Source organism: Chlamydotis macqueenii, chromosome 5 (assembly GCF_036417535.1).
Source record: "Chlamydotis macqueenii isolate bChlMac1 chromosome 5, bChlMac1.mat, whole genome shotgun sequence".
NCBI lineage: Eukaryota > Metazoa > Chordata > Aves > Otidiformes > Otididae > Chlamydotis > Chlamydotis macqueenii.
Window position 1 is genome coordinate 63002197 of NC_141560.1, and position 22983 is coordinate 63025179.

The following is a 22983-nucleotide window of genomic DNA, read 5'->3' on the forward strand; positions in this document are numbered from 1 at the left end:
CTGGAGTGCTAAGTAAGAGAGTATTCGGAGAGGTTTTGTGATTTTAATCCCATAGTAGGAAGGACTTGTTTATCTTTCTGATACATACCAGCACAGCAGCTACCATTACTGGAATTGTTTTTAGGAACTCTACCACGTAGACAGAATTGGACTGTGTTTCCATATTTTAAAATCCCCATGTTGTATTTTACACTTATGGCTGGAATGCTATACATTTTACAAACATTTGTTATTTAAGCATGGACAGTGTTTACATGCAGGAAGAAAGACGACTATTTAAACATTCTTGGCTTAGGAGGCAAACATTGTGTGTCAACAGTAAAACTCCTGAAGTTTAATCAGGGCTAAAGTGTGAGATGTGATCTTGAGTAAGTTGCTTCACCACTTACTCTCCTGTAAAGTGGATATGATAAATCCACATTCTACAAAAATGTTTATAGAATTTAATTTATGCCAAAACTTTGAAAATCTTCGGCACAAAGGCAATATAAAAGCACATTTTAAAGCTGTTTTATATCCATATGTGTAAATGCAAATCTGGTAGCACTGACAGAAAATCATTAGAACAAGATTCAGTAAATTTAATTGCAAAAAAAAAAAAAAAAAAAAAAAAAAATGTAGCCACAAGTTCTCTAAACTCATACAAGTTTGACTGTTTCATTAACAGTCCAGTATCTTAACTGCAGCATTTTATTCTGAATTTATACGTTCACCACATTTTCAGTCTTGCAATGTTCCTTCCCATATTTATGTCATTCTGGCTTATTTGGTTCAGGCATAAACTAACTTTTTTTGGTACACAACACATATGGATGTAAAAATATTAACAGAAACGGTCATACTGTGTTCCTCAGAGCGAAGAATTACAGCAAGAGAAGTCACTTCCCGACCAGGGAGATGGGAGATAAGGGGGCAGGAATGAGCTGTCAACAAAGACAAGCCACTGTATGGTTGCCCGAAAGTAATTGGTATGATAACAATCACATCCCTGGGAGGATGACCCTACATATTAATGTCTGACCGCCTTTGTATAACAAACTAAGCAATAATCAGGACCTGCGCAGAAGTACGTAACTAAAAGCTGACGAATGAGAAACTTGTGCAACTTCTCCTTTGTTGTACTTCTACAAAAAGCCTACAACCTCCCCAGATAGGTGTGCTGGATTTGCACACTATCGCCCAGCACCCCTTTCTGTACAGAACTGCATTAAAGGTCAGAAGCTGGATCCCAACTCTGTGTGCACCCATGCACCGGGCACGAACCTGTTCCCGGATTAAGGAACAGCAATACTCCAAGACCAGCTTTCACACAGGTTTTATCTAGTTTGTTATTCCCAAAAAGAAATGCCAAATCTCTCAGAGTCAGCAGTCAGAGGCAAATGGGTTTAGAAACCTAAGAACATATTATGATGTACACTATGTTCTTTCCATGGAAGCTGGCAGTTGCAGAACATCTGCACCACATACAAAGCTGGTTGCTTACTATGTGGGTTTAATACATTTGGCAACTAATGTAATCAGATGAGCTGATGAGCATCAGATGAACTAAAAGAAAAGAATTAAATAATACACAGAGAGTTTTGAGTAGGTACCACACTGATCTTTTTCATTCTTTATAGAAATCTTACACAACCTCTTAGAAAAAGCTCCAAATTATTGTTTGGAACACACTGTATTTGAAGCTAAGGTTATTATATAATCCCACTGTCTAAATATATCATAACCCAATTCTAATTCATGTAAGTACTTTGTATAACCTTTATGGATGATAAAACTAGGTTACTGAAAGAATCTCAAAGGAAGCCAAGAAACCTCACATAGCCAAAAAAAATTACACTGATCCTGTGCATGCAGCAAATACAGAAAACATTTATGATTATCTTAATAATACTGGGATTTACCACAATGTGTGAGCAGATTTTCTTAACAGGTAGGATTAGTGTGGGGGGTAATTTACTCACTTCAGGTTCTTGCTTTATTCCTACATCTGGGATTCCCACACTATCATGTATAGAGGCCAGAGCAAAAGGATCATCAACAAGAGGCAAACTGCTGCCTTAGCAACCATTTAAAATACCTCCCCGAAGCTCCCAGAAAGCATGCTTCTATTAAGACTATAAAATAGATAGCTGATTTTCCTAAGAAAGTGACCTATTGCTCAAGAGAGGTTACAGTATAAAGTATTTCTCAATTTTTGGCTTTTTTTTTTTTTTGGCTGCTTTGTCCACTCTCTCCCCTTCTCGGTTTTCCTTCTCTTTAAAAAGCAGCAGGTTAGCTAGAATAAGTTTGTGACAAACAGGCTAAACCCACCGACATCAGGTATAATTAAGTCTTCCATACAAGCAGAGTCAGCCTTACTCATACAACTGGAATTTAAAAACAAAACAAAAGAGTAAATTAGTTTCAAGAGAACAAAACCCTGATGCGTGCATGCAAATCATGAATAAACACTGGCAATGCCCTAAGAAACCTCTACTACACTACTGACTGTATTGAGATATATAATCATTAAAGTTATAGAACAGTAATTATTTCTTACATACCCGTTCTTTTAACTGTTTCTTTTGAAAAAGAAATGCAGGTCCGAATGAGCTATGCCCACCCACAAGGAAAGAAAAAAAAAAAAAAAAAAAAAAAGGCAGCAAGAGCAACAACAGTGCCTCAATTCACATACATGAGAATAATTGGAGCCCAGTTCAATCTGTGAAGTAAACAGAAGCAGGATGAAGGCTTTTCAGTTTACACCTACAGCCTACAAATTAGTAAGCAGTCTGGTAGGATGAGCTTGCCAGAGATTGCATAATAACCCTACCCACAGTGACAATGCAAGGAATGGGGAACAAAATGGTAGCTCTATACCAGCAGGGAATTTCCCTTTCTAATTACCAAGTAGTATGAAAAGCATTCTCAAGAGCCAAACATTAGCTTTTGTGCAACTGAATCAGGAATTTCTTCACTATTCTTCATTTATTTTCATATTAAAATTAATTTTAATACACTGCCATTTTAATAATCAAAAGTAACTATGCATAAAAACACCAAATATTGTCCAGCAAATATTGCTTGGGAATTTATTTGCTATAATGAAAAAAAAAAATTGTATAGAAGTTCAGTGGGTTACCAGTAATAACAGCTTCTTGAAATGTCTTGCCTATACAGGCATCCATTATGTACTCACTTGCCTGGATCAATTGAAATCAAAAGTACCTAAGCCAGAAAATTCTGCTTTCATGTTGGGTACATTCATATCCTGCCCCTTATACAGCCATAAGAAAAGTAAAGTGGAATATACAATTTTCAGTTTTTCTTGCAGCAACTGAAAAGGGAGACAAAACAGAGCAGAAGGGGGGATGGTTGGAGATAAATAGCTTACAAAGATGCAATCCACCTCTGAGGAATGTAATTACTCACAAGTAACTTTTCAGTCCCTTTCAATAATTGTAGATTGGTAGATTTCCACTGTGGGACCCAGCAATAGGTCCTTTTACAAGCACAATTACTTGGAGTATGAGTAAAGAATAATCTCAGAAAACAAAACTGCATAACTATACTGACAGGTGATGTATTATTTCTAGGTATATCCTTGATTTTGTAGTGTTGATTAGTAAGTCAAGCTCCTGTAAGTCAGTCCCATAAGCAAGTAGCTGACCTGACGCTATCTAGGATGAAAATACCTGTAACATAGCTTGAGAAATAACCTGACTCAGAAGTGGTCTGTGGTGGTACCATATCTACTTATGGCTGTCCCCTGGTGTCTCCCTGCTAGAGATACACAAAAGTGAGAGGCTGAGGAGAGGACTCGGTTCAGCCAATGTAGAAGGCAAGAGCTCTGCTTATATTAAGGAAGGTCTCCAAACTGAAGGAGCAAGTCAGGGAAAGGAGGAGTCAGAGATAAGGTTATCTCCTGGCTTAAAGTGAAAGCTAGACCTCCTGGCTTTGTCTGTTGATTAAGATGACAGTCCTGCACAGGTACCAGGGCAATTCTGTCAGAGAAAACGATTAAGCAGATGGGAAAGAATCCCTAAAAGCATGACTCCCATAGCAGTGATGACCATAGTCAGGAAATCCAAGCAGAGCAAAATGCAGGGAGCCGGCTGGGATCAGTGCGAGTGGATAACAGAAAGGTCACAGAAGGACAGACAGGACCGAATACAAGTCTCCCTGGTGGGACTGCTCACTAGGGCAGTGCCTCAGGAGGCCTTTGAAAAATTATAGTTACATAGCAGATGAGCACTGAGAACCTCTCTGGTAGGGCTTTACATTAATGGAAGGAGATAGCATTCAGGTGATCATTAAGCAGGGGCTGAGGTGGATAGCAAACAATTGCAGAAAATCGGGATGTGGGGTAACAGAACAGGAGAAATTCCCATGACTAAAGTTGGTCTGTATGTCTGAAGAGATCCTTCTGTATAACTACTTTCAGCTAGTGATATCCTTATAATCCCAAACTTCACAAACCAGGGATGGACAAGGTCACTTTACACTGAAACAATCCAGCATCACGCTGGATGAAGCAAGTTCCTGGAGTTGTGCAAGCATAGGTGCGAGAGGAAAAGCAATGTTATGTGGCTTTTTAATCTAGGATTCCAAATAGTTTCAACCAGGTCAGATTCTTAAAGCTACATCCTTGCTTACCTTACAGTTTTCAGATAAAATAAACCAAAGAAAATCAAGCATTCTAATCAGAAACATCTCTGCAAAGTGTCTTGAATAAAGACTAACATTGAATCAAAATGTCTGATGCATTTAGGAGCAGAAGGTAGATTTTTTAGTTGTATGAGTCCTTGCATATTATTCTGAGGACATCATTACGGATTTCCATTCATGGCTGTATGATGTGAAATGACTAAAAACTTCTATGAAGGTATATTAGATAAAGCACTGAAAGGCAAACATGTTGAATGCACCAAAATTCAAAGCTATGGTCATTTCCCTGAACACATCTTGCATCAGTCTGATGTAGAGCAAATACACTGCGATCAGATGACTAATGATCTCCGGTTGTTAGGTCATGAGAAAGCTATCACAGAAAAGAAAATAATCAATTACAACCTTTCAGGACAGCAATGGGAGCTGAAACAGTATCCCTTTGCAAACACTGAGAGGTCCCCACCATCCCTGTTAGAAAGGGAACAGTTGTAAAGGAGAAGGACTGTTAGGGTGAACTGCATCTAGGTCTGAGGAGGGTACACATGCAGTCTAGAATAATGAAAGGTAAATATATTGTCACTTTGGCAATGCAGAATTGCCTTCTGAATTCAGAAAACAGTCCTCAAGACAACTGTCATAGCAAGCAGTACATTTATTCTGCTAGCAGTTAATTCAGCGATGAGTTGCAATGAGAACTGACTTGCCTCACTTGACTGTGAAGCCTGGAGGAAGGATTTTCCCTACAACAGCCATTCACGAACAAGTCAGGTAGGTAAATTCCCAAATTTAAAAGATTTATTCAATTTCTAAGTCACCAGAAACTCTCTGAAGACACAAGGGGGGAGAAAGGGAGGGGGGAGGCATTTAAATTTGAGAGATCTTCTACTGGCATACATGTACCTTCCTCAAAAGTCCACAGGACTGACAGCAGGATTTTCTTAAAGTAGCAGAAAACTCCATATAGCCTGGAGAAACCGTCAAGCTGAGCCTCAGCCTTTATCATCGTCTTCACCCTCCACTTCCCTTGCTCTGCCCTCACTTTAAGGGAAAAGAAACCACATTATGAAAAAAGGCTTTCAAGTACAGATATAATTCTGTACTTCTATAGCCTAGTCATTGTAATCTGGTAGCCAGCAGTGCTCATTTGGAGAAAGGTGTCAGAATAAGCACATTTCCCCAGAATAACCCTTCCTTTTAAAACTGTGTCGTTATGGGGGTAGCATGGTTGTCCAGATCCACAGCTCTCATAGTTAGGATTACAGGCAGTGATAGCTGAAGAAGTCCCCATCAGAGGGAATACCTGATAAAAGCTTTGTAACGTGATGTAAAGTGGAAGTGCAAAGAACAAACACTTGGAACTGACACGCTGAAGGTTTTCTGATGTTGTAGAATGGCAAATAACTACATCAGAGGTAATTCCTGGAGCATTAAAGAAGGATAATGGGACCTAATGAGATAAGAGTGCTGATCTTTCTCAGTAGAGACACAAAGAATCTAGAGTAATTGATGAGTGCTTTAGATGAAGCTGGTAAATAATGAGGAAACCAAAAGGGAAATCTAGGAAGGAAAGCCTGATGGCAACATTAGGAATGAATAAAGAGATGCTGAATAGGTGTTTCAATGAATTTGAAGCTTACCATACACCTAGAGTTGTAACCAATTACAGTTACCCTATGGTAATTGTAAAGCATCTGGCTGTTGCCAGAGAGTTAAACGTCTTTCCTAAAATTTCTTGCCCAGGTGAGTCACCATCAAAGAAAGACTATCTGACATTGGAATAACAATAAGTTAGGAAGATTACCTGGGCTGGAGAAAAGGAATATTTGAAGGACATTCCTTTAGGAGTCACTGAGATTGATATGTCCTCTTAAATACTGCCCAGGGGAATAACATACAGCTTCTACTGACCGACAAAAGAGTTATTGGGATCTGCACTGGCTAACTCTTTGAAATACTTAAAAATGCAAAACTGGCCTCAAGTCTGGAAGCAAGAACCGAACAGAGAACCCTCAAATGGTCTCAAGTCCCAAAAGGGGACTCCCAACACTGATGTGTCTGAAGAGTGGACTAGAGTCTCCATGGCAGAAAGGGATGATGCTTCTAGTGTCATTCCCTCTCTTCGCTTCTTATCAGAGAATCATAGAATCACATGATTGGATGGGACCTATAAGATCATCTAGTCCAACCATCTTCCCACTACCATTGCTGCCACAGCTACTAAACCATATCTTGTAGCTTCTCATCAAGCCGCCTCTTGAACACTGCCAGGGACGGCGACTCCACCACCTCCCTGGGCAGGTCATTCCAGTGTCTGACCACTCTTTGGGAGAAAAAGTTTTTCCTCACGTCCAATCTAAACCTCCTCTGGTACAGCTTGTGGCCATTTCCTCAGGTCCTGCTTGTTGCCTGGGAGAAGAGGCCAAACCCCTGCTCATCACAACCTGCTCTTCTGTGCCTTCTTGCCACAGAGTGGAGCTGATTTGTTAAGTGACAGTACCAAATTCTAGGAAACAATTCTCTAATGAGCCTATGCAGGAGCCTCTTAGAAGCAGAAAGCCTTACAGTTTAGTGCTAATCCAAGGAACAGAATAAACTAGTAGATATTCCTTCTTTATCAGGAGATTTAATTAGGCAATTCTGGTATGTTACCATGATGTATTCTGGCACTACAGAGGCAGGCTCCACACACTGGCAGACTGCAAGGCAGGGCAGAAGTTAAAACTTGAGATAACCTGACTCTGATAAGCCTTGGATTTGAAAAGGAGTCTGGAGTTTTAGCTAGCGTATCTCAACAGGCGTGCTCCCTGGTTTGGCGGTTCTTAGTGGTTTTTTCGTTGGTTGGATTTTTTTTTTTTGAAAGCAGAACTTGAAACATCAACAAATAAAGTATTTGTTTAAGCATAACCCTTTCAAAAAAAAAACATAAGCTCTTACTGTGATACAATCTTCATTTGAAGTCATTCTCAAGAAAGAGTATTTCTCCAGCAGGGAGAAAAAAAAAAGAAAAAAAAAAGAAAAAAAAAATTAGATATAAAGAAAAAGAGAATAGATAAGACTAGATTAAACAAAGAAGGAGGACTGAAAACTACATGGTAAGAAGCTAGATTATCATTTCCACAACCAGAGAGACAGAAAAACGGTGAAGAAAGAAAAAAAAAAACAAACCAAAACAAAACCAAGCAAAAGATAAATTAAAGCAAAATAAATAAATTAAATAATAATTTAATGTTTTAAAACTGATGGTAGTGACATAGCAAGAAAAGCCTTACAAAAGGCACTCAAGCATATTTAAAATTAAGCTGGCTGAGGAGAAGTCAGGGTTACACAACCAGTCTCCCATCAGCATGAATATGCCCTGTTAAAGAGGGGTGGGGGGAAGAGGTCACTGGTTTGAGTGCTCTAAGGTATGAGCAAAGGTACACATAGGGAAGATTTTCAATACAAAATCTATGGTTATGAACTTCTTCAGATTGATTCAAAGGTCCATGTAAAAGAATATATGCACTACAGACTGAGTGTAACTGTGCTGGAGCATGTATGTACTAGAGTCTGGATAGTACTGTATGTGTTGGCATCTTTTCATAACTCCAATTATCAAAATACATGACGAAAAATACAAACACTTGTAACCAGACAAGCCTTCAAAACCTCCAAGAGTGGAGAATGCAGTCTTCTCTGGACAATTTCTGCCACCACCGGACTTTTTTTGTAAAGAAAGAGTTCTTCCTTACATCTGGTCTTACCCTGCCTCGTACCTGTTGTCTCTCATCCTCCCAGCATCCACAGTGGCAGAGTATGGGCCACATAAATCCCAGAGGGCTTTCAGCAGAAAAACTCCTAGCTCTTTCCCTGTTATATGATAAACCAGGAAGGTACATGAAAACTCACAGGGTAAAAATAAAGTGAGTCGACAACAGAATAAGAGCCTAGGCTAAGAAACTGAAACCCATTATCATTCAGTAGTGAACTAAGTTACCTTGCAAGCAAGTATAACAATATTTATTTCCTCCTTGTAAATGTATTACACGTTATAATCAAATACATAACAATTTTATGGTCTCAATAATTAATGCTAAAAAACATGGCAACTGTGTCTACAATGAGTTGAGGGAGTTCCCAAGGTATAACAAGACAACATTTTATATATGCAAAAAGTACTAAATGTTACAATATAAAAAAAATTTACCCCATTGATAACACAAGTCCAAATGAGAACAAACAAAATCAATGTAAAAGAATGGTGCAAAAACCTCTGCATGGTCATAATCTAGTGTTTTTTCTACAGCCTCATCAGTAGCAAATAATCACTGTCACAGAGCTGTTTCTCTTCTCCAAGTTCCTGGTGCTCATCATTCTTACTTTAAATGATTATGTTTTACTGTCTGAAGCAAGACATTACTATCTCCCGACACAATTTTTAACCAAAACCTTGCCAATAAATGGTTAACTTTAAGATTTCTCTAGCATACCAAGATTTCTTTATTTAATCTCAAAGTGCTCACATTTTCCAACCAACGCTAGAACTGGTTGTGTCAGGTACCTCTTCTTTTTTCAAGCTCATATTTAATCCCTGACTATCATGATATGAAAGTCAGAGAGTTCTATAAAAATGTTTGAAAGTTTTCATCAAGGACAATCATTCCACCATACAGTAAAAGTGAACTAGATCTTGTTTTACTATTATAAAATTATGTATTTTTTTCAGTCTAGAATAAATATGCAATGATTCTTATAGAAAGAAAATTCAAGAATACTCTTGCAAAAGGAAAAGACCAGGAAACTTAATTTTTACAGACTCAGAATTCATCTCCACCTTCTCAGGCTCCAAAACATATACCTGGCATATTCTGATTCTTTCACATTTAACACACTCCTGTAATTATAGCTCTGGATTATGAATTTAATGACTGTGTACAGCTGTTTCACATTGATTTATCTCCTACTAATAGCAGGACTGCTGATCAATACTTCAGAAAGATAATTTTCATTTAGAGGTTCGGATGCAACTGCATTCTCCCCCTTTCTTAGGGGTACAGCATCTGTCTCTTTTCTAAACCAATGTACACAACTTTGTATTCTTTTCTGTTTGATAAATGTAAAGTAGGTATATATGTCATGGCCACATAATTACTAAGTTTAAAGGCACAAGTAAATAGTTAGTGTCCATTCTTCTTTTTCTTTTCCCCCTCACATCATATGTCACTTGAAGATTATGTTTCTGAGTCGTAATGTCTCAGTCCTCCTTCATGAAAACCCTGAATAATTTTTAAAATTTGAAACTTTAATTCGATAGGAGCATTGTTTTCATTCAGTAGTGTGAGGAAGCTTTACTAAGAAATGTAAACTATGTCGTTTCACTATGAACTGGAAATTCATCCCTCCCACCTCGATTGGCAAACCATTGGTGACTGAACAGTTCACACCAAACCAGAGTAAAAATGCATTACTTCATTACGCTTATAAGCAGTAAGATGACAGACTTGGTTTCAGTGATAAGATGCTGGGAATGTAGAGAATGCAAACATGAACAAAATACTTGAAAGTTCTGAATGCTTGCTAAACAAAACTACAACACTTCATACATGTCAGAATAAGCCATTTATTAAGCAGCCTGATGTGCTTCTATTGGGATACAAGGTTAAAAAAAAAAAACAACCCTACAAGTTGAGTGCAACATCAAGATTACACAAGTACAGCTTAATTTTTTAATATAAAAAGCTTAATAAATAATTGCAGTTATTCATTTAAAAATAAACAAAACTTTGCTTATAAATACAAGAACTAATAAATCATGAGACACGACTAAGAGCCTTTTAAGACTGCTTCTTTCAAAATGCAGTGTATCAACTGCTTAAAAAGATGTAAGAGTGCTGTAAAGTGCTGGAACACAGCAATTGAGGAACCGCTTTTCTAAGAGCTTGTAAAAATAGCTTTTAATCTAAAAGCTTTGGTAAGCACATCAGTCAGCTAAATAGCATCAAAAGAAATGGTCACCAGTCAGCACCTCTTCGAAAACAAAGGCAATGTTTGAGGCTATTGCTTCAGGGTAAACCTAGAGGAGGAGGACTTGGAATAAAGGACCACTTACCTTACCTATCTCACTACTACTCCGAGTTTCCTAAAATGTTTTCTTCTTCAGCACACGTCCCTAGCTGTTATAAATTCCATACTTTTAAGGAAACCCTCACTCTCGCTACTGCTGTGCCTGGTTATGTTCTTACCTTGGTTTTGCCCTGGTGGGTTGTTAAATTCAGTGACCTAAACCAAGAATTTCTTGATCCACCCTAGAGCAAAGTCAAAAGGACACCTCCAGGAACACTACTATGATGAATGCATTTAACACTGAACTATCTCAAAAAGAGTGGACATAAGAATCTAACAAGTGATTATGCCAAAACAATACAGAGAAGTGTCTTATTTCGAGTCTTTACGACTCAGTTTATCGCTGTACGTGAGAAAAGCAGGTGATGTTTGCACACAATATTTTATACGGACTGTTTAATTGTCAAGAACGTATTTACAAAGTCCACAAATAGCACTGATTTCTGGATAAACGGTGAGCACTTCAAAAGATAGGATTGTAGTTCAGAAATTTCTTGATAAATTGAAGATGCAGTAATACAAATAGAAAGCTTTACACTTAGAAAGAATAAAATGCACAGATAGAAAATGTAGGCAGCAGTACATGCAGGAAAGGATTTAGGACTTTATCGCCAACCTCCCATACAATACTGAGATGCTCCTGTAATAAAGAGAAGTCGCATACACTTAGAGGATTCTGCATGAAGACAAGGGAAGCAATTAGGATACTCCAAAGGATTATTGTGTCTAAATTCTACATAATTATACGCTGAGGATCCAGATTGACTACTCTGTACAGTTCCGGGCAATATAAATAAGACTGAACTCTCAACTTGACTGTAGAAATGGCAAAATAGAAAAAAAAAAAAAAAAAGACGCCCTACAATGACAACATTTTAATAAGAAACAGGTAGAGAGTGTGTGGAATTGGAGAGAGAATAAGGGAAACTTCAGAATAACTGCCTCATAAGGTATCAAATTCTTAATTTAGGAAGATAATCTGATAAGAGAGCAATTTAACAACTATTACAAAGACTCAGTTTAAATATTAGGAAAAGCTCTACAAAGTTTTCCTTAAATTCTCTATAAAATGTAATATATTGTACAGGCCACTTGAAGAGATGAATCTTTAGTTGTTGTTGAACACTTCTTCAGAACAGACTCAGAAAAATATCCACCAAGAATTTTCTTGGAATATTTAGTCCTCCTTAGAGAATGAGGAAGATAGAAATTTAATGCTGAACCTTATCTGATCTAATATTCTACATTATTTACCAGACTAAATATATTACATTACATACATATGTTGATTAAAGATGGCCTGTATAGATATTGTTCTATAGTCAATCAGTGCTTGATGGTTGCCTTCAAGTATAACTTGCCTTCAAACAATTTGCAGACTGTTGATAAACATTATAAAAGAGAGAGATCAGTCTGCATAACAGTTGGGAACGGCTTGTGTAGGGGGGCCAATGGGATGTGATAGCCAAAGCTTTCCCAGCGCTGCAGTGCACCTCTGAGTTCTCCAATCATCACTGGCACAAGCAAGAGCTGTATTATTATATCCCCTAACTTCTATGACTGTATTTGGCATCTTTAATTCCCTACCCATATTTAATTCGGCTATTTAACATATGTTTGTGTGTTTGTGGGAGACAATGAGATTTGTTTATTTTAATGCCAAATTGTGCCCTGGGTGCACTACAAGGACAAAGAAAAAGAGTTTGGCTGCACTAAGTAAACAAACAGTAAAATCGGATTTTAAAGTCTCAGAGGAAAACAGATTTAGAATGGTGGAGTCCAAGCTACACTTCTCTATAAAGGTCTTTACTCCACGGAAAATAGAAAGGTAACCAAAAAAAAAACAAACCTGTCCGACCAAGAATGTTAACAGCTGTGCTATTTATAGGATCAAGACCCTGCAGCTTAATGATTAATGAAGATTGACCATATCTGCTGACTTGCAGAGTCAGACAAGAGTAAACGAGGCACGACGAGGTTGTAAAAGACAAAGCAAAGGCCTTGCAGGGCGAACTCAACCTGCTACGGCATCACCGTGGTTTCGAAAAAACGTTCCTCCAGCCTGAGTGTACCATGTCCGTGCCAGTCACGGAGATGTTAGTCCTTATTGAACACCTTGCTAGTCGAGCACATGCCCCATACTTTGAGGCAGTGCACCTGTTGATCAATTTAACACTGAAGAGTGGAGTCGGGTTTTCCCCATGGAAGACACTGCAACCCATACTTCATTATTTGGAAGTGGTGCGCGCAAGCTTGAAAATATGGTGGTTTAGAGTCTCTGAGGCATGGGGGTGAAGCATATGTCTTATGTGGACAACTTTCATTTCTTTCTCTAGTGCTTATAGTGCAAAGTCTTGCTAATATGAATGAAGCACTTTGCTTCATGCAGGGCATTCATGTGCTCTGTTTTGAATATTATTTGAAAAGTAAATATGTCTCCTCATGGAGGCAGAGGCTTATACCAGTAGTCCAGAACTAGCATTTAGTCTCTTGCCACTGTTAAGGAATTTTCACTGAGTTCTATTCAACCAGGTAATTCACTGAATAACATATTCTCCATCTGAGCACAGGAAATATATAACTGCGAGTGGCATGCACGTTACTGCACACACAGGCTTTTCTTACTCTGCACAGCTGTTTAGACACCATTAGGATCTTCACATTACAAAGAAAGCACAGTGCAATCCCTTGAACTAAACCTCTTTTTTCCTCCTCTAGTTACTAGCACCTAGCCATGATACAAGAGACATTGATGTTCATTACTGCAAGCATTCACTGGATACGTAAATAAGAATCTTAAATCTGTATCAGCACAGGCAGAACTGGCAGGCGCTATCTGATTGAACTTCAGCTAATTGTGCTAATGTGGGATGAGCACAGCGAGTACTGTTTGTGCCACAGAAATACAAATTTAGTTATGCATAAAATTTGAAACTCTCATCTGCCAATTAGAATACTGATCTCAGATTGCAATTCATAAAATAAAGCTAATTAAACAATCTTCCCTCCACTGAGATCCATTGGGCTTTTTTTTTTTATCTATACAGAATTTTCATTTGCCTCCCACTCTGCTGACTTCAAAATTCCTCTGTACTTCAGTAAAGCTTAGCGAGTTTCTCCCTGCATTATGAGTTAGACATATGCCTGGCCATAAAGGCAAAACTCAGACCAAGCCTTTCCCATTAGCCACAGCTATAGAGACATTAACAACTGAAATACAGAAATTAATGGTGACAAGTTTACTTTAAAATAGATGAAGCACTGCCATTTCTACTTCTTAACAGTAGCTGATGCTGTAATGCTAGCTTATTCTTAAAAAAAAAAAAACCAAAAAAAAAAAAAAAACAAAAAAAAAAACCACCAAGAAAACAAAACCAGAAAAACTCAAACCTGTCCATATTAAACAGAGTTCTCCCAAATGATATTAGGAAATTGTTTAATTTTAAGGAAGACTGAGTTATTCCAACATCAAATAAGTTCTCACTTATTCTAGATTTTCTTACAAAACGTATGAAAGCCAGCAAGAGGCCTCCAAGCAAACTCAATAGGAAAATAAGGCAAAAATGTATTGAGTTTGCACATCATGTTTGCTGCATACAAAAACCAGAAGACACTTGAGGAAGAGATGCTAGGATTAAGCTGATTTCTGTCTCCTTGTAGATCACCAAAATTGGAACTTCCGAGTATTTCCCTTGAAAACATAGAAATGCTGCTTTGAGGCAAAAACTTATATCTATAAATTATTATAAAGATTAGGATCAATATTATTACTCATCCTGTAAATTTTAATCAGTATCATTCAACAATATTTCTAAGTCAAATAGCAAATAATATCTCATCTGAGAATCAACAAATCTACATAATTTCTACCTAGTTTCATAAATATGACATGTATTCTATTTCCAGAATTCCTTTCATGCAATGTGATCTTGAAATAGCTGGAAATACTGTTTTGTGAATCATCACTTTGGATTCTGATCCTTTTAATAACGATAAACAACATTTCATCCCACTGAATGTGTTCGTTGTCTAAAGTAGTACTGAGCATCAATAAAACAGCAGAATCTAATTTATGACTGCCAAAACAGTCATTACAGCTGTGGCAAACACACTTCTCAGAGTCATAATCTACTTCTGAATGGACAAAAATATCTAGGCAAAGAAATACAAAAAGCAAAACGTGAGTAAAACAATTTTCATGTTCACTTTGGATAACAAACTCAGGTGTCCCAGGCTCTAGTTCATATAACTGATGCTTATGTTTAACTGTAAGAATGTGGGAAGGCAAGCTGAAGTCAAGGTACAAAAGCCTTGACCTCTAGAAGAGGTTGCATGGAATATAAAATATGCTGGTTTTCTCATGTCAACACCCACAAATGTTTCTGCTTACTTAAGCACAGTCTGCATTCTGCTGTGCATGTAACATCTCCCTTTGAGCAAGCATACAGTGAGAAAGACTCCTAGAGGCACAGGTCTGGGAAAGTTCTCTTACCTGGAAAGTTCCTGCATGATCTTCTTCTTTGTCACCTTCTTTTCCTTCCTTGAGTGCGATCAACGTGAATCCTCGAAAGTAAGCAGGAGTGGCAGCAGAAAGCGTCACTGGGATTTAATAAACAGAGAAATAATGACTACATGATATTAATTGTTAAATCAGCCATTTGCATATAATATCATTGTTCAACTTGAAAGTTGTGTGTTTTAAGCTGCTATCAACAAAAGCTAGAGCACTAATAACACAGAGCAGAGCCAGCCAGAATACAAAAATGTTCAGTTCAAGTTTCCACATAAATTGACACTGGCATGATGTGAAATACCGCAGCTATTTTATTTACATACACACACACCCTGCCCCTGCAGGAGGATTATTTTGTTCTTGTTGTTTTGGGGGCAGGACACACATATTTGGGGTTTTTTTTTTCTGTCGATTTTTTTTTTTTTTAATGTGAGAGAACATCTCCTGAATATTTGGCTTCAGCTTCTGTCCTGCTCTGAGTACAGACAAGGATCTAGGCATTTTAGTACACAGCAAGTTTCAACTGTAAAGCAAGATTGCCTGCTCCAGCTTGACTCTCACACTCAACACAGTACTGCAGCTGATGGAGATGTTAGCTCTAAAACTATCCTGCCTCGACATTAACCCCAGGGCAGAACAGTACACAGTTAAACTCATGGCTAAAGCTGACCTCTAAAGATTGTGCGGCCAGCTCTGATTGCCAAAGCATCCTACACATCAGCAAAACACACAGCAGTCCTGACCAGGAAGGCGTCATTGGATCCACCAGCAGAAAACACATAACATAATGCTGACTAATCTGATTTTACCATGCTCAGCACCAGGATTACATCCCTCATTTTCTGCTAGTGCAAGATACCTTTGTATGATTTTTCTATTTGCCACCATCAGTACCTAAGCACCACCCCACAACACTTGAGTTACGTCAGCTGTGGCCGTTTTGAGCACTACCAGAAAGATGGAATGAGAGAAAAGATAGGACTTTCGGCAGAGTTTTAAAATTACTGAACTCTTTTCAACACCTTATTGGAATCCTTTTATGAAACAGAGATAAATTTTAAGAAAAAAAAAAAAATTAATTAAAGGAAAAGAGACAGAAAACTGAACTACTAATACTTTCAAGTAGCTTTTACTTTAAGCACAATGCTTGTAGTACACCATTGTCACACTCTCAAACCCTGACTGGCACAATAAAAACTGAAGACCACCCAGAGTTTTCATGAACAAACTGCAACTACCAATGCTGCTTCATAGAACACGATTCACAAGAGACTCTCACACAAATAGGTCGCGAGGGATTGAAACACATTACTAAAAATGACAGATTGCCCTTAAAACATATGGATTTCAAAATATGCCCAGAGTTCCTTTTGAACATATGGAGAGCCTTTGATCTGGAAAGTCAATAGTGGAAAAATATTAAGTAGGATATTTGAAGATTTCTAGCATTACACAGCTGTATTTGGGTCTAAAAACCATGGTGTTTGTACATCTTCTCTGACTATACGTGAAAAAATGAGGATTGGGGAAATACACAAAAGGTTAAAAAATTGAAATGAAAGTGCCACGTTTAGACCTGTACATCTGCAAACACCTGAACAAATTTAGAGTAGCGCTGGGCATTTTCAGTACACTTTTCATTCCATGGAACCTTATTATAAGATTAAAGCTCATCATTTTGGGGGAGAAAGAAACTTTCATGTTTTATATACAAGAACTGAGTAGTGGCATAATAGCATTAAAATTTCTAATTACATTTTTAAGTATTGCTTTAATTCATTAATTTGTTATCTGCCCAATAATTAGTATTATTAGCCTAATTTTGCAAACTTTTGCATCTCTGTCTAAACAAAAATACACAGCCAGCCTCTCAGTTGCAGTTATTGGGAACAGCACACTGCTGAACTCAACACGGATGAAAGGCATTACACTTGCTCGAACACTGATTCTTAGAAACTAATTGCCATAAAGGTCTTTTACATGCAACAAGTTTTTCCATATATTATACGCAATTCAAAACTCTGAATCACTATGAGTAAAAGGTTACACCAGAAATATTTAAATACTTATGCAAGCGGAGAATGCAGCTGTGAATTGACTCAACAGTTTTCATAGTTTTCCTCAGAAATTCACAGATCAAACCAAACAGTTTTCAAAGTTCTAAACAAAACACCTACCTATAAAATAGAGGACATCTGAAAGGCTAAAAAAGCCATAAGGGAGAAGGGGGGGAAAAAAAAAAAAAAAAAAAAGGAAGGTAATTCCAAAGCCTGACTCATAGGTTTTGAATGCCTGGGGTTAGCAGTACTCATGCTGTGGTTGCACAGTCATTTTAACCCAGAATAAATCCATGCTCCCTCCAACATGAGTGATCCTGCCCTCCCCCACCACGCGCTGCTCCTACAGCAGCCGTGTCCAGGCAGCTGTGCTCTCAGCTGAACCAGGGAACGCATCCAGCTGAAAAGTAAAACAAAACACAAAACCCCAACCGAAGAGTTTGGCTGGGTCCAATCCCTGAGCGGCTGAGCGGGGCGGCCCCAGGGGTGCTCCTGCCAGCGGCGGGGACACCCGGGTACAAGCGAGGGGCTGGGAGGGTGATGACCCGCAGGGGCAGAGTGGACGCATGTGGGATTTAAGCATCTGTGCAACCTCAGCTTAAGGACACCCAGATGAACGTGTGCTTTGGTCACCCCTGAGCTAGGCCAGAACAAAACGCTAACTCTGAGCTGAAAACCTTTCTGTCAGTTCTCTGAACTATCCAGTGTGCTAAGCCAACACTGCAGAGCAAGGCTTTACCTGAAGCATTCCTAAATACAGAGCCCTGTTACAGGGATGGTTCTGGACTGGTTGTTTCAGCACAGGAAGCGGCTTGCATTGCACAGGCAGCGGTGGGAAGCTGTCAGGCTACATCTGGTTTTCACAAGAGACAGCGGCTCCCCATTGCATAAGAGTTCAGAGTCCTTCTTGGGGTAAAAATTCTGTGCCATTTTAAAAAACAGCTGGGTATTGCTCACACTGTGTTCACATCAATTAACGTTCACTGAACAATATAAACTTCCTGTAAAGATGAGTTACATCTCAGTACAAGTCTCAAAACTAAGAATTTTACTTTAAAGGGAAGATTGCATATCAACAGTTACTTTTGTCTGCTTCCATCACCTCCAGCAAATTTCTAATTACCTTAGGAGCTGCACTTTGGCACACACCTTCAACACACTCCTCTTTCCCCAGAGTCCCCAGCTAAAGGTGGGGTGATCAAAGCAATTGCTCCTTTTGGTTTCAGGCAAGAAATCCGACTTTCCACATCCTACACTAGAGCACATCCTGTGTTGCACATTGCACAAGCACTAACAAATACACTTCTAATATCCCCTTTTATCCATAATTTGTGAAACATGAGAAACGCTAAAATATTTACAGTATGAGGGTTTGTTTGCAAAGTATTGTAAAGTGTTTGCATGTCGGGGAGAAGAAAGAAATGGGAAGAAAAAAAGATTCAACATTTCTTATAAGAGAAGTACACAAACCAATGCAATACAGTGTGTAACTTCAAATGAGCTTTTCCTTGAAAACTGAGAAGGTAAATAGACCTACAAGTGGAAATTCTGTTAAAAACAGAAACAGCATCCACATAGGACTATGGTAGCAGCATCTAATGACCATTCATTTTCTTAATCAGATTAACAATTCCTTGATATTACGGTGGAAACTATGTCCACTGCATGTTAGCACATGAAATGGACATACTACTGCCTTTTTTGAGAAGCAACTTCACTTCTTTTTCTAATAGGATGAAACTCATTTTTCATGGAAATCTCATGCAGTCATTAATCTAACTCTACAGATCAATAAAGCTAGGACTGAGTACTTTCAAGGATCATTACCCCGTAACACCATCTAAACTTAAGGCTCATTTGTGCTCTTTGAATGCAATGGGAACTTTGACCTTCAGTAGAAGCAAGAATAGCTACATCAAGGACTAAGTTAACCAGCAGCTAGGAAAGGACCTCAGCCCCAGGATGGTGTGCCCACAAACCTGGTACTACAGGAAGACCTGCCCACCACATGCATTTGGCTGCCTGCTCCATGAGAGGAGAGGCAATGCAGCCTGAAAGACCAGGCAGATGAAGGCCGCTTGCAGGCTACACCATCAGAAGTCCCAAATAAGCTGTTAGAAATCAGTCACATCGTGTCCCCTGTGGAATACCGCAAAGCCTATAGCCATCGTTGCTTTGTTAGACATGAGGCAGGAAAGGAGGATGGCTCCTCAGCCCTGCTGCTACCTCGTTTTTGATTGTCTGAGACAGGAGAATGTCTTTATTTACTGCTGCCAGTGTTTGCAGACCAGATGAGGTGCATACCCATTCAAATGGGTTATTCAGTGCTCAAGGCCATTTTCCTCTATCACAGCTCTAGAGAGGTGGAAAACCAAGGCTTCCATACACACAGACCCACCCAGGATTTCCCCTTAGGGCAAATTGATCCTGGTTGATCTAAAGGGGAGTAACTGCAGGAAAGCCATAAAATTTTTCCCAAAGACAAATGGCAGCTGTGAACTATAATCTTGTGATTCCCATACCACAAGAGCGTGGCAATGTTTTCTCCAGTCGTTGCAGCATGAGGGTTTTACATGGGTGTCACATCAACCAACGACAGAGAGTCACAAACATAAATGCATGCCTCTATACCATCAATTTGGTGGAGTATGACATTTGTAGGTACAGTTAATTCCTGCATTATCCACCTTGTATAAACACTAGTTTATTCCAGGAGACCAATAAGAAATGTGCCAATGATCCAGATTGCATTAAATCAAACAGGGGCCATGGAAACAGGCTCATTTGGCTTCAGCACAATGGAGGTTGTGCAAATCTTCTGCAGTGTTGTATATCTAGTAATTTACAAATTAAAAAAAAACCCAAACCTGCCATAATCCCACTTTTTTATCATTACCTTGATTTTCTACCCTTTGTATAAAACAGTAATAAAGTTCCAGTTGTACTGCAGAAATTCCTTTCAAAATGAGCTCTTGAAACTTTCTGAAATGCTATTAGTTTTATCTATCGCTATAGGTAACGTATACGTGACAGTAACATTTACTTATGTTCTTCTAACCATTCAGAAAGTGTCCTTAAAGAACTATCTAGATAAGCTTATGTGCCACCTGAATACTTAAATCTTAAGGACCAAAAACTTGGGTATATATTTTGGTCTACATTTCAACTTTTTACTATTAGCTGTAATTTTCTCACTTCTAAGAAGCTACAATATATTAATGTGATTTTATTAATTGAATTCCTAATGTCAAGACCTAGTATATAAAAAAAATTAGTTCTGCTAATTCATCTGGGAGTTTCTTTCCACCTACATTTCCATGCAATAGAAACTTCTTTGGCAGATGACTGAAAATATCCAGTAATGCTTTTATAGAAGTAAATTAAAAAACTTTTTAAGAACATTCATATTTGTCACTATCCAAGAACTTGACACTTATCTTTATCCTGCTTAGCAAACGTATCAAACTGACACGCAACATTAAATCTTTCAGACTCAAGGTACTAATCCTAATCTCTGGAACAGTTAACCAGTTTGTGGGAAATGTGTATTTCCTCACATCACGTTAAAATAAATCAATTCTTGAGGGGAAGAAAAAAAAAATCATGCAAAGTTACAGGTCGATACTCAAAACAAGTTAATCATTGCTGCAGATGTATTTTTCAACCTTTAAGCGAACATGATGATTATACTACGTGCACACTTTGTTCTCGCTATCCATGCTAAGATTCCCATGTTCGTGCAATGGGAAAACATTGCTCTTTACACTGAATCTAGGGAAGATAAGGAGAAACACTTAGAAGAAACTCTCAACATTTCTTTTTCAAAGTGATACCTATAAAATACATTCGTTACGATACCTAAAAATGTCCAAATTCTTTTCAAAGTGCTTTTAAAATACAAAGTTAAGAGTATACTCCAAGAAGGTTTGTTTTCGAAGACATTATATGGTGAGGCAAGAAAAGCAACCAAAAACTGCCTTTGCCTATTAATTAGAAAAATAGGCTGAGATGTGCTTTGGAAGTTAATTTCAAGGGTTGTATGTGAAAGGCTCAGCGAAGAACGAATGCCTACATCTCTTATTTACAGTGGTCATTAGCACCGTCTCTGCCTCTTTCCTCTTTGAACCATCTGTTCGTTTCCTCGGGAAAGAAGAAAAGAAAAAAAAAAAAAAAACAAAAAGGAGGGTGGGATAAACATAAGTGGAAAATGTGGGAAGTTGGCAGCTCACTGCATCACTGTTTGCCCATATGCTAACTCATTATATTACCATTCATATTTCAGGGCAAGAACAATTAGCTCCGAGTTTCCTCTCCTTCCTGCAGAACGTTAACGCTTCTCCCAGTCACAGTGTTACATTTAAAGAGATAGGAAGAAATCGTATAGAAGTAGGTAAACGAGGGAAGAGCGTGTGTTTTGTATCACATCAACTTGGGATCTTGTGCTAGCACTGAGCCGGCAGAGAGGATTCATAAAGGAAAGGAAATTCCTCTTAATACCGATTTAATGTTTGGGATTAAAGTGATACTGTGAAATCTAACTCCCTCTCACTTGTCATGAAAGCATCCCCAGTAAAGTAATGCGTGGGAGGATATTCCCCTGCCTTAACCCACACAGCCACACACACGCCAAAAGGGATACAGGGATGACAGGCAGAGACACGTTACCGTTCCGGGGCCACTTGTCCTGACCATTATCGGAAGCAGAGGATGGCCAACTTACCCCGGTAACTGTTTCCAGGCTTGTAAAATTCTGGATCGCCCTCCACCCTGAGGCTAAATTCATTATACCCTTCCCTCCTGGTGCCTTGGGCTCGCAGGATCCGACTGCAATATCCCTCGGATTTCGCCGCTTTCTCCAAGGTTTCGTCAGAAAAACCCTTCGCCACCAAGGGGAAAGTCAACGCCAGAAGCCGCAGGGCTAGGGGCTGCAGATGGGCTCCCATCCTCGGCGCTCCGCACAACTTTTTTTTTTTTTTTTTTTTTTTTTTTTCGTCCTCCTCGGGGCGGTGGCGGTGCCTGGGAGCCCGGCGGCGACGGGTGCCGGGCCCGGGCAGGGCAGGGCGGGGTTGGGGTGGGTGGAGCGGGGGGTGGTGGCGGGGGCTCGGTCAGCCCCAGCCGGCAGCGGCCCCCAGCATGAGGCTGCCGGGTCGGAGGGACCGGCTACAGCGGCTGCCAGGGAGAGGGAGGGGAAAAGCAGGGAGGGGGCAGAGAGGGAGGGGAGGGGAGAGGAGGAGGGAAGCAGGGAGGGAGGGAAGAAGGGAGGGAAGTCTGATCTTGCCCAGATCCCGAAGTGAAGTGCTGTTTTGTTTCAGAGCGTGTGATTAGCAGCTCGGTGATGTTTATTTAGCCGAGCTGAATTCGCAGGGTTTGGTGAAAGAGCGGAGCGCGGGGGACGCCGCTGTCTCCCAGACATCCAGCGCTGCCGCTCGGACTGAGCCCGCAGACCTCGCATCCATCACCCGCATTCCTGCCAAAGTCTATAGATACTGTAGGGATAACAAGGCTCAAAGAATTTCCCGACACCCCTCATCTTTCTACAAGCCGGCAGACAGGGTAAACATCATCAACTAAATCAGTGCAGATGGACCGAGACAACTGCTTGTTCTCCGCATGCTTCACAAGCAAGGAGCATCGGCGGTGGCTTCTTGGGTGTAAGCATGT

General features: G+C 39.3%; 1 protein-coding gene across 1 annotated transcript in view; it reads right to left on the reverse strand.

Moving 5' to 3' along the window:
• The window catches only part of SPON1 (spondin 1), a 209419-nt gene extending 186684 nt beyond the window's left edge, over positions 1–22735 (reverse strand). Inside the window, exons 1-2 of the mRNA XM_086749024.1 lie at positions 22043–22735; positions 15245–15351 (exon numbers count right to left, since the gene is read on the reverse strand). Coding sequence (XP_086605150.1) covers positions 15245–15351; positions 22043–22265 — 330 coding nt within the window. The 5' untranslated portion in view covers positions 22266–22735. The remainder of the gene's footprint in view (positions 1–15244; positions 15352–22042) is intronic.
• Positions 22736–22983: the final 248 nt, after the last annotated feature.